Raw genomic sequence first — 14,607 nt, forward strand, 5'->3', positions numbered from 1 at the left:
TATTGAAATGCTTGCTCATCTACATGATCGCTACAATAAACTCGCATAGAAACAATTAAAAAAATATCGATTGGAAAAAGTTTTAAAAAAATATTTCATAGAAATGATAATATGGACAACCACCCACGGGCCAAAACATGATCAATACCAACACACGAGTCCTCTTTTTAGTCCGTTAAGATGAGGACCTCGTGTATCAGCCCACGACAAGTTAACAAAAAAAAAGTCACAAGATACAATTTTATACATGTATAAAAAAAAAGCATGTATATATTGTATTACATATATATATATATAACTGTTTGTTTAATGAATAAAAACAAAAGAATATTAGAAAACTTTATAATTTTTGTAATAGATTTTTTATTATACTAAAAAAATAAAATAATATATCCCATGAACAAACCCCGAGAGAATGAATATGATTTTTCAGGTCACCACTCACCCGCGAGCCCAACAGATCGGGAATGACCCATCATAAGATCAATAATCGGAGCGGGTTTAATGGTCGGACCAATCCACTATTAAAATAAGAAAAATATCACATAGTTGCTGAAAATGTTTTTACTTCGTCAACTTTAAAATAAAACTCGAAAAAAAATGATTTAACAAACTAAGCTGAGAAAAAAAAAAAAAAAAGAGTACAAGGACTGTGGAATTGAGATCCAGGAAAACCTTAAACATTGTTAACTTAAAGAAGAAAAAACACTATAAACCGTTTCTTAGTTCAAAAACCAAATATAAGCTAAATAAATAACACGTTGATTATCATTATCACTTTGGTCAAGGTCACGTATCGATTTTTATTGGACGCATCTTTTTTTCATCATTGCGAAATTTACATGGAGACTGAAAATCCCGCAAATTCATTCGAGTCCGACGACGGTATCTTTCGTTCAAAGAAAAAGAGGAAAACAAAAAACAAAACGAACTTAGTAAAATAGGTGAATAGGGTTTTAAAGATGGGAGAGGCCATTGGGGGTTTATATAAATAAGTCTTCGAAAGCAGAGATTTGGGGGGGGGGGGGGGGGGGGGGGGCTCGACGAATTTAAATTTTATCAAGATTCTTTAAAGATCATTTCTAGATTTTTTAATTTATTTTTATAGGATCACGCTAACAAATATCGTGGTGCTTGAGAATAAGATTGAATAAGTAAACAATTATAATTATCTACATAGTATATACCACCTAAAACTTCTGCTTTTTTTTAATAAAAAAATTCACTTAATTCTATCTTGATCCCGTTATAAGAATCCCTGGAGTAGAGGGAGAAAGTAGAAAGATACTACTATATTTTTAAAAATTATTTATTGTATATCCAGTTTTAAAAATTTCCGCCTAACACCAATTATGCCCTGCAAAATCGCTAGATCCATCCTTTCTGGTTTCGATTAATGACTAATCCCCGCCTACCATCGATTATCCGATTATGTCTGTCTAATTTGATTATAATCCATCTAATCCGATTATTTTCTGCTTAATTTTGTTCATACTGATTATTTTTGGAACCAAATATAAATCAAACATATATATTTTTGTTATTTAGACATTTAAATTAAGAAATTATGTTGTTTTACAATAAGTCAATACCTAATAATTTTAAATTACGTTTTTATGTGTTTACCATAATTTGAAAGACAATACTATAGTTTTCTAATTTATTTGATATTTTTTTTTAACATAAATAGAATTATACATATATATTATATATTACAATATATTTTTATTTTATTATTAATTTAATAAAATAATCCTAAAACTAGTTTCCGATTAATCCCGTTTAATCTCCGATTTTCTTGCTAGGCGCTAGGCCCATCCCAACCACTCGACTAGCGCCTAGCAATTTCTAAAACAGTGATTCTACGTATTGCTACGTACTAAACATCTATAGTAAGTTTTTCGGACCAAAAGTTTCGAGGATATCTTTTTTTACCCCAAAAGACTTCCGTGCATAGATTATTAATATATATGTCGACATATTTTATCGCTAAAAAAATTATTAGATCAAGTCCAGTGGAAGTACTTATTAGAGCATCATTAGTGGAGTACCTCTCTTAAGTTACTCTTATATTAATTAATTATATAATTAATATTAATTTAAGTAAAGCAACTCTAAGAGTATTTTTGTAAAATTCTCCTTTTACTAGAGAACCCAAAGAAGGTTGCTCAGTCTTTTAAAAGATACAAAGATCAAACCAACAGTTCGTAACTTCATGGTATTGCCATTAAAAGATAGTATCACCACAATATGATCCGAGTAACTATAAGCAATAGAGTTGGCTTGTCATTCTGTGAAACCCAATAACATGAGAAAGCTTGACATGAACAAGTGACTGCAGAGATGATTGCAGGGTCTGTACAGGAATCACAATGACATGCGAACTAACACAAACAGTTATAGGAGGAGTTATCACTTGCAATCCTCCAATGCTCAGCAACAACATGACAACAATGTCATAATCCATAGCCAGCAGATGCAGAAATTCATAGATAGTTGGTAACGTTGAGACCATTTCTAGTGAAGAAGATATCTCAGTAACACAGCAAAAAAAACGCAGGAAGATCAATCACAGATGCAGGTAGATAGAAGCATCGTGTATCAACATCAAAAGCATGGTTCTACCTAAGCCTAAACCGTTCTAACTGAAGCTCCACAACACATATAAATTGAAAAACACACTCAGATGTAGACAAGAACAAAACTCAAGAAGAGAACATTACCATTCAAGACTTGTACCTTAAAGTTGAAACTATATCTGGATCATTGGTTCACAAGAAGCTGCTACTGACCGGAAAGCGTGTCTTAAGATGACCCATGGAGGAGCAAAGCTCGTGACAGCCATAGCTGTTCTGCTTACTAGCTCTGAAAGATGCAGGAATCAAGAATCAAAACTAGCTCTGAGAACACACAACACAAAATAGTTTAGAATTCATAGTAATCAAGAACACTTTATGAAACAGACTTAGGGAACAGGCTGTTTCGCACCTTCATCTTCTTAGGAGGCAAGCTCAAGCTAATGGTTCTCTCAAATAAAGATCTAATTACATCCACTTCTCCCAGCCGGATCTCCTGTACAAAGACAAACATGAGTTACAAGTTAGAAATGCTACAAAGATGGTAATGAAACATAAAATCTAGCTGGCGATCCTTCAGCTAACAATTCAAAACAGAACACAAGTAAACATCAACTACTGAGTAGTTTCACACACAGCTCCATCTCTAGATATAAAAGAGACTTCTCTTTTTGGATTTCAAGCTTCCAATCTTACAAGATAATCGAGGATTACCTCAGCCTCAACAGCTGGAGCAGCAGCATCAGAGCCACCGATTTGAACTCCAACAGCAGAGCCACCTCAATTAGTGTTATTGTAATATGAAAGAGGTCTTGCAACTAGAAAAGAAACATCTTCAGCAAACCATACATTGCAATCGTTTTGAATGGAACAGTAAAAGGCTATAAAAAGGATTGAGATTTTACTTGAATCGACGGCTTGGGGCTATGAAGAGAAGCAAGATTCTTTCCCAGAATTGGTTTCCGGGTAAGCTTTCAATTGCCATGAATGCGAAGTAGCCCCAAAGGACTAATGTAGGGATCATTTTAAGGAGAGACATAGCTGCAACACATCCTCCAACCATTATTGCTTGAAACAAGTTGTTCACTCTCTGTTCTTTGACTTCAATCGGCAATAAATCATCAATCTTTTTCTCGATATCAAACAGAGTTTCATCAACTGGAGCGTCGAGATTCCCTGTGAATGTCGTCGCTTGGATTGTTGATTCTCTAAGCTCTTTCAAACCCTGAGGAAGAGATAGTTTACCCTCTAATTAGCCTCTAACAATACTATTCCACCATCTACATACCAAAAAAATCAAAAGCTGATTGTAACAGGTAACCGTTCAACCTTTCTATCATTTAAAATTAGGAGGATATGGTCCCAAAAGCTTACCGAGAGCCAAAGTATCAGATACATTGATTCAAATCAAGTATAAAAAGTATCAATACACCACACAAACACACAATTCAAGCTCAAACTAAAAAGTGAACCAGAAACTCAAATTTAGGGGAAAAGAGAAAGGAACAAATTACCCAGAAACGAAACACCAGTGCTGAATCGGATAATCGAACCAATGGAAGCTCCCAAAATATCAAGTTTAAGCCGGAAAAATCAAAGGATTCCAGAGAAAAAACAGAGAGAATCAGAAGAAAGAGAGAGAGGATGCGAAGACGAAAACAAAATTGGCAAAAAAAAAAAATTTTCTCCAACAACGAACCAAAACATGCCACGTCGCGTTACTTAAGGGGTTGTTTAATTGCTTCCCAAAGTAACGATACTCTATTTCTTGGACTGAAAAATGGGTTTTTTATTAGGAAATTGGGGCCCAATACTGAGAGTAACTCAAAGAGTATTTCCAGTAAAGATGGTCTTAGGTTGCTCATGTTTTTGTAGGGCCAAATTTTAATTAAAAATTTCAAAAGCTTGCCCACTAACGAAAGAAACGTTTCTGAAATTGCTTACGGAAGCAACGTTTCTCTACTGTTTATAGGCTATAGACAATTTTCATTGGTTCAATTTTTATTGAAGCAACGTTGCTTATTGTATGATTAAAGTATTATTATTTCTTTTTTTTTTGAGAATCTCCAGCCAGTTCTCGGTTGGACATAGCCCTTACGTACCAATAAGTAACGTTGACCTATTTTATGCAAACTACGCATAGTACATGTACAATATAATTTCACAAAATTTATTAGTTTATGCAAACCCCGAGAGAATGAATATTCACATAGTGACATAGCCAATATAATTTCTTAGTTTATCCAAACTATGCGTAGTAAGTACATGTACAACTCCATGCGTTCAAATTTTTGTGGTATAAAAAGACAAAACAAAAATCTAGAATAGTGTTTTACAAAAAACTGCAGGCGTATAGAGTAATTAAGATCAATTTTATTTTACAAAACAAATTAATCAATCAACAAAACAGAGTAAATAAATCCTAGAAAAAAAAGCTTATAACCGAATCATAAACACCGCGACATAAAACGTTATAAAAGACAAAACCGTGATAAACCCATTTCGTCTGCCACCACTAGCCATGGGAAGCACATCAGGAAGCAAACATTCCTCGCCGTTAAATATCACTTTCGCCGGAAACCCATCACGTTCCGCCACATTAATCCCCGGGGTGAGTTTCTTGCTGAACTGTATAACCGATTGCTGTTTACCCGGAATCCTAATATTCTTCTTCTTTGGATCTTTTTCATCAGCTTCGGCCACAAGATAATCCAGACCCGGCAGACCTTCCATGAAAATGGTGTTGTTGACACCTCCGTCCACGCTTAAGCGACTCGCGTTGAAAGAGTAGGCTTTCTCAAACCCTAGAAGCGCCGGTTTTTTCATCTGAACCGCGAGGAACCAGTTGGGGAAATCGATTTCTCCCCAGTTAAAAATCGTGATCCTCACTGTCCAACCACCTCTATAATCCGAGGCCATGTGCCAGTTAATCGATACGCCGCAATTGTCCCCACACGGCATCGGGTTAGGGACGGTTTTGTGCTTGAGTGCGTTCCAAGCAAGGGTTAGATCTGTTCTGTTTTCGAAAGGTAAGAGAAGAGCGTCTGGAGGGATGAGAAGAGACGGAGATTCGGCGTTGCAGGTGCGTCGAGTTTCGGAAACACAACCACAAGCGCAAGTGTTACAAGGGATGATCGAGTCGTTGAAGAAAGCAGAGTAGGAGACGCAACATTTTGGTATCTCGGTTTTGGCTTGCGTGATGTTGCATACGATCTGCCAACTAGCGAAAGATGATTTATTGGTGGGCATACCGCTCGGATCCGGATAAAAAGTCGGGCTTACCCGAACGGGTGGCCCGCACGCGTAATCCGGGTTTAACGTCCCTTTGATCCTCCAGTTCTGCGGTGGGAAAAGCGCGGATCGGTTGAAATCGGGAGGCATTTTGGAAACTTGCATCGTGAAGACGGATACTGATTTGGAAGGGTCCATGGTAGGTGGCAAGATCGTACCGTTTCTGCAGCAAAAAGGGATCTTGCCTAAAATAGGGTCGTCTTTTTTGGTCGGAGGCAAGTCTATGATGACCGGTCGTCTCTCACAGGTGAGAACGTCAGCGAAATCGAGACCAGTGTAGATTAGGGACTGAGGACCGAAGATGCATTTTGTGGCGTCCACGACCGTGGGGTATGCGCCTTGCATTTTCTGTATGAACTCGTCCCGCATCCAGTCGAAACTAAGCTCCCAATGGTCGAGCCGGCCTAGTGGGTTGTGGTTTTCCATGGTTACTTCGGTCAGGTAGTTTTGGTCGTAGGCTCGGATCACGTCGTACATTATGGTCAAGTCTCCTGGCTGTCGTGGGAAGAATTTGGTGGTGATTGTTGTGTTGACTTTAATGCTCGCGTCTCTCGTGCAGCACGTCGTTAGCTCTCTTTTGCCTAATGAACATAATTAATTGTTTGAGTAAGAAAAATGTTGTTTGACTAAAAAAAAAAAAAAAAAAAAAAAGAGTAAGAAAAATGCTATTTGAACTTCAAACTGTATTTCATTAATTATCATTCGAAAATTTGATTGCATTGTGAAAACTACCCATTTTATAAATCAGTAGTCTTTGATGACTTTACGATCTTTTGATTTATTTTGATTTTCAAATCCCTTAAAAATAAGTTTAAAAAGTTTAATTTTTTCTTTTGAAGTATTAATAGTGCGGCTTATTATGCCAAAATAATTTGTATAAAAGGATTTTATTGGTAAGAAAATTTATAAATATATTAAAAATAAATAAACTAAAATGCACCTATATAGTGGTCTAATGGTAGTGGGATTTGTTGATTTGTAAATTCAAACAAAATGATATATTATTGATTTTAATTTTTTTTTCAAAAACTTACTCTACTTATATTAGGAACAATTTGAAAATACTCGTTAAAGTAATATATATATATATATATATATATATATATATATATATATAAAAATCAGTTAGAATGTATAAAACAAGAAAATCTCCTAAATGAGGTTAAAGAAAAAAAAAACTCCTAAATCAATATTTCTAACAATTTTGATCATTAATAAAACATAAAGATAAAAAGGGAAATGATAGGAGTAGTTACTTTGAAGAGTAGGCTCAGGACAGAGCCAACCATCATTAACAAGCGATATGTTGGTCGGCAAAGGAATCGCCGGAGGAGCCACCATGAATTGAGTCCCGACAAGCTCGATCTCTGCCGTCATCTGTTTTAAGTCTCCGGCCGTTTGAATGGCTGTTTTGAGGTCGGAGACAGGATAGCCACCGAAGATGGTGCCGTTTCCTACCAAAGCAGGAAGTTCAGTTCCATTGACGATCAGCGCATCGCTGGCGGAGATAAGTATTTCATTGTGTTGGAATCCAACGAACACTCTCCATTCTTTGAGCTCTTCACGGCCGTTGTTTAGAACCGTGAGAAGTGACTCGAACCGATAAGGCTGGTCGCTTGTGTCGTTTGGAGGGATCTTGCGACCGAGTATGAATTCGTAAGAGAGAAAGATCCCGTTGCAAAGATCTGATGGCGAAATTGGCGCAGGTGCCGGAGCCATTATTTCTGGAGGAAGCTGAGACAGAGACGGTGGAGTAATGGTTAATAAAAGTAACGCTCCGAATAAAATCGGAAGGAGTAGTCCCATTGTGCCTTTCTCTAAAGAAAATTAGAAACTAAACAAGAACCCAAATGGTTTCTGTTTTTGTTTTATTTGGTTCATTTGAAACAAATAGTGTAAACGTGAGTGCTATAATCATAGGAGGTTTTGATAAAACGTTGTAGGATACTAGGATGCACGTCGAGAGGTTTTGAGTTTAGAACTCGTGCCACGCACGTTGGTAGGTTGATTATGAAGTAGAGAATATAATAAGAGTCGTGGACGCAAATTATTTATTTTTTTCGCTCACAACATCGGCATGACACGATCATTCCAACAATATGCCAACATATTCCTAAAAGATATCAGGGATCGTCCAGCTCAATACTCGCAATAGCTGTATATATTTGCACTTCTATGTGGGCGTCCGGCTTTGATTTTTTGGACTTAAATTTTACAGATCTGATGTAAGGCCAATATATACACAGCTACAAGGTAAGCCTGAATTGGTTCTATTTTTCTTTTAGTTTGTTTTCAAGATTCATCAAAGATATATTAACGTTTTTCTACTAAAAATCCAAATTAATTAAAATGCCAAAGTAAATATATTAAATTTTGACATACATCTCTTTTTAAACCAAAAAGAAAAATAGTACATTGACCGAACCCTGTTTTTATAGGATTGGGATGGAACGTATAGTTAGAACTTTGGTGCAGTTGACCTGTATACTATGTGAAAATGATGGTCGAATTATAATGGTTGGTAGGACTTCAGATGTGTGTTGAAGATAACGTGAAAAATTTAACCAAAAAAAAAAGAAAAAAAAGATAACGTGAAAACTGCTTTCAGTTCGGCTAGACTTAACTGGACTTATCACTTATTATGGGTATTATTCATAGATTGTTCATATTTACTTAATTTTTTTTCAATATATATATATATATATATATATTTCATATTACTTAGTTGCTTACCCGAGACTTCAGAGTGGAAGCTGATAGCCTCATATAATATACCCACTTTCCAACAATGGCAACTGTTACAACAATGAGAGTGAACGTCAATTATTTTGGATGTTCAGTGAGTGTATGGTGAACAATTTGACCATTAGGGATCAAACAAAGTTAGGTTCTTAGTAATTTGTGGCAATAGACACACTTCTTTGCCCGTGTCTTGTATATCGTTTTTCTGTCATATATACGAACATGTTCAGGGAAACATATGGGACGTCCTCCAAACCGGAATACTCTTCGAGCTCAAGTCATGAAGGAACAATTCGACTGGTTGAGTAAAATTTACGATATAAAATGTTATGGTTTGATTATGATGATGGAACTCTCTGGGAAGCAACCAGAGGAGTTTTCCTCCGATTTTGGGTATATATTTAGAAAGAGAATGATGAGAAACGTACGAGATTTCCGACATATCGTTTAGATATCTCTTTTAATTCACCAGACATCAATTTTAGGTGGAGCTTACCTTGAGTACAAGAGAATAAAAAAAAAGTTAAGCTTACCGGACATATAAATGTGTCATTGGTGTCGTGAACTCCCTAATATAGGACAACCCTTTCACACTTCAAATAAGAAAATAAAACCTTCTCCAACGGAAGGGTTTAGAGAATTTTAAAAGACCATCATTACTGCAGTAACGATCACATCGTTACTTTAAAAAATTTATATATATTATTTTAATCATATATACAGTAAAACCTCTATAAATTAATATAGTCGGGACCATGAAATTTTATTAATTTATAGAGGTTTTAATTTATCGATAAATTAATAATTATTAATTTATAGAGAGACTTTCCTAATTTGATAAAAATATATTAAAAACATGATTTAATCTTTATAACTAATATTTTATAAAATCAATTACAATAAAAATAACAATTACCATGCTTTGAAGATAGCATTAAAAGATTTTTATATAGTAAAAATATTAAAAATGAACTCTAATAAAAATTAATGAGTTAAAAATGAACTCTAATAAAAATTAATGAGTAGATATATATATATATATATATTTAGATAATTTTATATAATTATTAATTTATATTATTGATGGGACCATATATTTACAAAGGAGTTTCAAAAAAATTATTATTTTATTATATTATCGAATAGTGTCCAACACTAGTCCCAACTTTGGACCGGAGAAATTTATATAAAGATTATTAATTTACCGAGTATTAATTTATAGAGGTTCTACTGTATATTGTTATATTTTTATTAGTGGCAACCATTAGAAATATGATATGTGGCTATTTGCTAAGAGTACCGATACTTCAGCAAGTAATTGAAGCATTGATTCTTTTGTTTTTTTCATCTCTTTTATTATTATATATTATTTTTAAAGTAACTCACTTCCTGAGTAACCCTCACTAACGATGCTCTAAGGGAGGTTTTAAGTGAAAAGTAGAAAGAAAAGAAAAAATAAGAAAGAGGAAAAAGAATAAGAGATCCTCTTATATAGTAGACTCAATTTGCATATAAGAGACTATACGTGTCACCAGATGGTTGGGCAAAGAGATAAAAAAATTTGATGGTCGATTGATTGCTTTTCTTCCTCTTCCTCTCTCTGTCTCTCGAATCAGAGGAGATTCGGGTCGGAGAAGATGTGAATTGGAGGACATTGAATCAGCGGAGGTGAACTTAGACGAGATTGTATCGGATTAATCCACCACTAGTTATTACAATTAATCTATCATTATAATTATCATGTTCATTGGCTACTGGTTATTGATTTTGCAACTCTGTGTAATCTCCTTTTGAATTGTCAACGAAATTATTAATTTTTGTTGTTGATCATATTGCAGTGGACATGGTAGCTTCTCAAATGATCCGAGGTTGAACAATGTGGTGGGACATCTTCTTTATTCCTCTATTCTTGTACCTTACCATGGCTGGTGAGTTTAGCTTTCAATTCATTATAATTCAATAAACCATTTGCAGAACCTCATACGAGTTTGCTTGGTTCTGCAGGAGAATTAGCCACAAAACCATGGACATGTTGAGAACGACGAATCTTGGCATCCTGTAAGTCTAACACGACTTTTTTTTTTGTTCTCTTGTTTCAATCCTTTTGGTGTTTCTTAGATTCACACTGCCTCTTGTGATGCTTGCTTTCTACTTAGTAAAACTTGTTTATTTTGTTATGGTAACTTAAGCTGACACATCAAGTAAACAGAGGCTAATGTTTCTTCATCTGATTCAGTGGGCTGAAGTCCGGGGAAAAAGGGTTCTCATTACCATCGGGACAGCGAATTGTTCCTCCCTAAAGAGAAAACGGATGTCCTCAATTCTACAGCTTGTTGGACTACAATGGCTGCTCTGCTTATCTGCCTCAACTTTGTTGTTGGTCCAGTTCAAAATGCTCAAACTCTACGGGACTTCAGCAAGTGACTAGGATCAGTACATTGTTTTTTTTTTTTTCTAGAAGCATACTTTTACTGACTCAACAACCTTCTATCAGCGTAGATACATCAGGTGGTTAGTGGTCTTACCTATTTTTTGTCTGCACAGAGTTAAATGTATATCGACAAGTCAATAAGGTAACTTGGAGAAAACCACTGAATTAGATCTGTCATGAGCCTGATTAAGTTCTTTTTGGTGAGCATGAGAAGAGTGTTTGGAGGAATTGTTACAGGCAAGTATGAGTAAATCTTGGAGCTGTTGCTACCAGCTAGTTCAATTCATTACTTTAGCTAGGAAATAGTGTTAATGTTGCAAAGGTTTGTTATTGCTAATCTTGAGGTATTTTATTTGCATATATAGCTTTGAATTGATGATTGTGGCTTTTGGTGTTGTGAAAAATGCACTAGTTGATGTGGCTTTTGCTTGTGTTCTGCAGACATTGATGGTTCGTTTTGCATTGTAGATTATGGTAGGCTAGTGGACAGTTGTGCTTGAAATACATCTTCTCATTTGGAGCCTTTGCTCGGAAGCCCCTCCTACAAAGGTTTGTCCACCAAATCTGATGAATAAAACCAAGTTTGTGACTACATTGGAGGTTTTACACAACTCAAATTCGATGACTGTTTTTTTGTGTAGTGCATCAGAGTGGAAAGTGCCAACAACTTTTATCTACAGAATGAATGATTGGATGACCACCCTGCAACATTTCAAATTTGAGAAGAAAACAATAGAGAAGAAGATGGTGCTTATGTGAGATTTTTGTTTATTTGAAATGTTGCAGGGTGGTCATTTCGTGTTCATAGACAATCCAAGTGGTTTTCATTCTGCAGTGCTTTATGCTTGCCGTAAATTTAAATCTCAAGACTCCTCTCATGATCAACAACTCCCAGATGGTTTACTATTGGTTTAGTTGTAGTATGATGTTCCATTACCTTTCAAATTTGTTACATATGTATACACGTATATATAAAAAGAACATCAAAAAAAAAAAAATTTTATATTCCCTTAATGGTTGTATTTGGAGTTCCAAGATCTTTATAGTTCTAAAAGTTATATATCTAGTGTTTTTGATTAAAACCTCATGAATGTTCCAAATGCAATATTTTCCTATTTTTATAAAATCTTAAATGCTTACACCTTTATACTACTTCTATTCTACTTAAAAATTTTAAATTTCAAAAAACAATATTTTCAAAAATAAGAGACCCAAAATTATAAGAGAAAATTTTAACTAAGAGATCATGGGTTCTTATATTCAAAACAATACACAATTAATTCATAAAAAAATTCAAACAGTGTATAAGATCCTCAAAATATAAACTCCCCGTTGGCCTTGCTCTAACCACCTCCACCAATGACACATTTGTATAAGAAATCGGCCGAAAAAATAATGTTTAGAGCCACAAACATAAAATTGGCCTGCTGGTTGTATCCATGGTCGACTATGTTCTTAAGAAAACCTCTCGCGCGATGCCATCCCTGAAGTCATAAATTGATGTGCATCCCCATCTTTGTTTGGAGGCAATGAGAAAAGGCTTTTCATAGAAGAATAAAAAAAAAAACCGACGTAAGTCCGGAGACTGGTCGGGTGTTCCACAATGTATTGGGTCGGGCTGCTTAGTCGTAGGCCCTAGGAAACTATGATTCTCTAAATTTTCCGTATTTTTCTTTCCTTTTTTGATCAACATTTTCGAAATAAATTATTAGTGAATGGCCAAATATTATATCTTCTTTGCGCCTTCGGATTATTAGGGTCACATGCTTCTGTTTAGGCTTGATTAAGTAACCCAACCCTCTAACCCAGTCAGAGTGTCAGCAACGTTTTACCAATTATATCATCCCTTTAAACTCAGACCAACATTCAACAACAGTAAACAATAAAAAACAATTATTGTAGAGACAGACCATTGATCTTTTGTCCCACTGCCTCAACAACTTTTTAGGGTTAATTGCGACTACCCGAATAGTAATAAACTATCTTTATGTTGGGTATTCGTATTTTAATGCACTTTTTTACGGCTTATCTTTAAAGGTCAACAATGGAGGTCAGGTACATATAAATTTCCACAGTCTAAGCGAAACAAAAGGGAAATATGTTTTTTATCGATACATAATTTAGCCTCTTGGGAAAACAGAAAGATATATGTGTTGGACCAAAGCTGGCTAGCTATAAAATTTTCGTTGCATGTGTATTTTGAATTTTCCAACGGTGCGAATTCACTCACAATAATTGAAATACTAATATATTCTGATTTAACGACAATCACATGTGAATTATAAACTAATACTACAATAATTAAAAAGGTACTACTAGCCGTGAATTTAGCTGATCAATAGATATACCAAATTTATTACTGTATCGTTTGACCATTAGTCGTGAAAACGACAGGATTGGTTAATTAACGAATACAGAGAGGAGTAAGATAAATCATTACTGTATTTCAAAGGCAAAATAAACCCAACCGACAAAATAGTGTTAAAATCGAACTAATTAAGTGTAAAGTGTAAACCACTAAAAGAGCACATATATACTGTATAAAAAGTAAACAATTCTTTATTTCTGAATTCTGAATATGTTAATATTATCAAGAACAATTAAATACAAATTGTCAACAACAAAAGAAAGAAGAAGAGAAAAAGTTAAAAACAGATCGAAGAAAAGTAAAAAAGATAATGATTTGATCCAACATCATTTGGTTTTCCATGATCAAAAGATATATCTAAACATTTTTGTAGATCTACCGATCTTGCCACATTATTCCGATGTTTTCTTCTTTAATTTTCCGGCGAATATACTTATCCGTCACACTAAACAGAGGAAGACAGCGAAAAGAGCAAAAATAATAGAACAAGAACTCGTAAACCTATCTGAGCCAGAACCTGGTGGTGGAGTATGATAGTAAAACGGGAAGTAAGGGACGATCGGGTTCGGCGGAGGCGGCGTAGGGTAGTTTCCTGAGTAAGGCGGAGGATAGTAATAGCCTTGACCACCGTCACCGTACGGTGGAGGGTATTTGCCGCCAGAAGGAGGAGGGTAATAGTAAGAGCTACCACCACCGCTACTGCCGCCGGAGCTAGGACTAGGAGGAGAAGGAGGCGGAGGACATGCGGCGGTTGTGGGAGTTGACGGTGGTGGAGGAGAAGGCGGAGGAGGAGATGATTGGACTGGACTACAAGGATTGTCGCATGAAGAACACATTGTACAAGAAACAACCTCGTCTTTAGATGTCACTGTCGGTGTTACTGACACTAGCAGCATAACAACAACAACAAGTGTAGACAAAGTGTCTAACCGGTTTGTTTCCATTGTCAGAGATCGGATTTAGAAACTTAGTTTAGTGTGTGAGAATAATATGCACAAAAAAGGTAAAAGAGGAAGAAGAAGATGAGAGAGAGCCAAAGAGGAGTGGGAAAGAAAGAAGAAGCACGTTCAGAGGAGGAGTGTTCTTCTTTTTATCGATGATTTTTTAATATAAAAACTTATACTATAAATGATTTTTTGTTTTAGTACAAAAAAGGTTAGCTTTAATAAAGTTAGTATATAATTAGTGAAAGTTCGGTG

The 14,607-nt window shown here is 35.3% G+C and overlaps 2 protein-coding genes and 2 long non-coding RNA genes across 10 annotated transcripts; 1 reads left to right on the forward strand and 3 right to left on the reverse strand.

Annotated features, from left to right (window-relative positions):
* Positions 1 to 2,123: 2,123 nt before the first annotated feature.
* Positions 2,124 to 4,287, reverse strand: LOC104722071 (uncharacterized). 4 transcript variants are annotated; one of them, XR_015580013.1, is made up of 6 exons: positions 4,091 to 4,268; positions 3,482 to 3,801; positions 3,291 to 3,394; positions 2,989 to 3,072; positions 2,740 to 2,865; positions 2,124 to 2,517 (listed from the first exon to the last, which is right to left on the reverse strand). It is a non-coding gene; the product is annotated as an uncharacterized LOC104722071 (long non-coding RNA). The 4 variants fall into 4 exon arrangements; XR_015580012.1 differs by having other exon boundaries at positions 2,740 to 2,900; XR_015580014.1 differs by having other exon boundaries at positions 2,740 to 2,900; positions 3,273 to 3,394.
* Positions 4,288 to 4,929: 642 nt separating this feature from the next.
* Positions 4,930 to 8,074, reverse strand: LOC104723687 (COBRA-like protein 9). Its single transcript, XM_087484462.1, has 2 exons — positions 7,124 to 8,074; positions 4,930 to 6,448 (listed from the first exon to the last, which is right to left on the reverse strand). Exons 1-2 carry the CDS (start codon positions 7,671 to 7,673, stop codon positions 5,013 to 5,015), a joined length of 1,986 nt encoding a protein of 661 aa, XP_087340588.1. The 5' UTR covers positions 7,674 to 8,074; the 3' UTR covers positions 4,930 to 5,012.
* A 1,926-nt stretch (positions 8,075 to 10,000) lies between these two features.
* LOC104723701 (uncharacterized) lies at positions 10,001 to 12,122 on the forward strand. Of its 4 annotated transcripts, none has more exons than XR_015580034.1 (7): positions 10,001 to 10,277; positions 10,448 to 10,537; positions 10,614 to 10,667; positions 10,846 to 11,042; positions 11,154 to 11,277; positions 11,482 to 11,593; positions 11,827 to 12,122. It is a non-coding gene; the product is annotated as an uncharacterized LOC104723701 (long non-coding RNA). The 4 variants fall into 4 exon arrangements; XR_015580031.1 differs by having other exon boundaries at positions 11,482 to 11,589; positions 11,682 to 12,122; XR_015580033.1 differs by having other exon boundaries at positions 11,509 to 11,589; positions 11,682 to 12,122.
* Positions 12,123 to 13,598: 1,476 nt separating this feature from the next.
* LOC104723714 (uncharacterized) lies at positions 13,599 to 14,556 on the reverse strand. Its single transcript, XM_010442111.3, has one exon. The coding sequence runs from the start codon at positions 14,350 to 14,352 to the stop codon at positions 13,849 to 13,851; it is 504 nt and encodes a 167-aa protein (XP_010440413.1). The 5' UTR covers positions 14,353 to 14,556; the 3' UTR covers positions 13,599 to 13,848.
* Between the last annotated feature and the right edge of the window lie 51 nt (positions 14,557 to 14,607).

This window comes from Camelina sativa, chromosome 2 (assembly GCF_030686135.1).
Source record: "Camelina sativa cultivar CO46 ecotype springtype chromosome 2, ASM3068613v1".
Classification (NCBI taxonomy): Eukaryota; Viridiplantae; Streptophyta; class Magnoliopsida; order Brassicales; family Brassicaceae; genus Camelina; species Camelina sativa.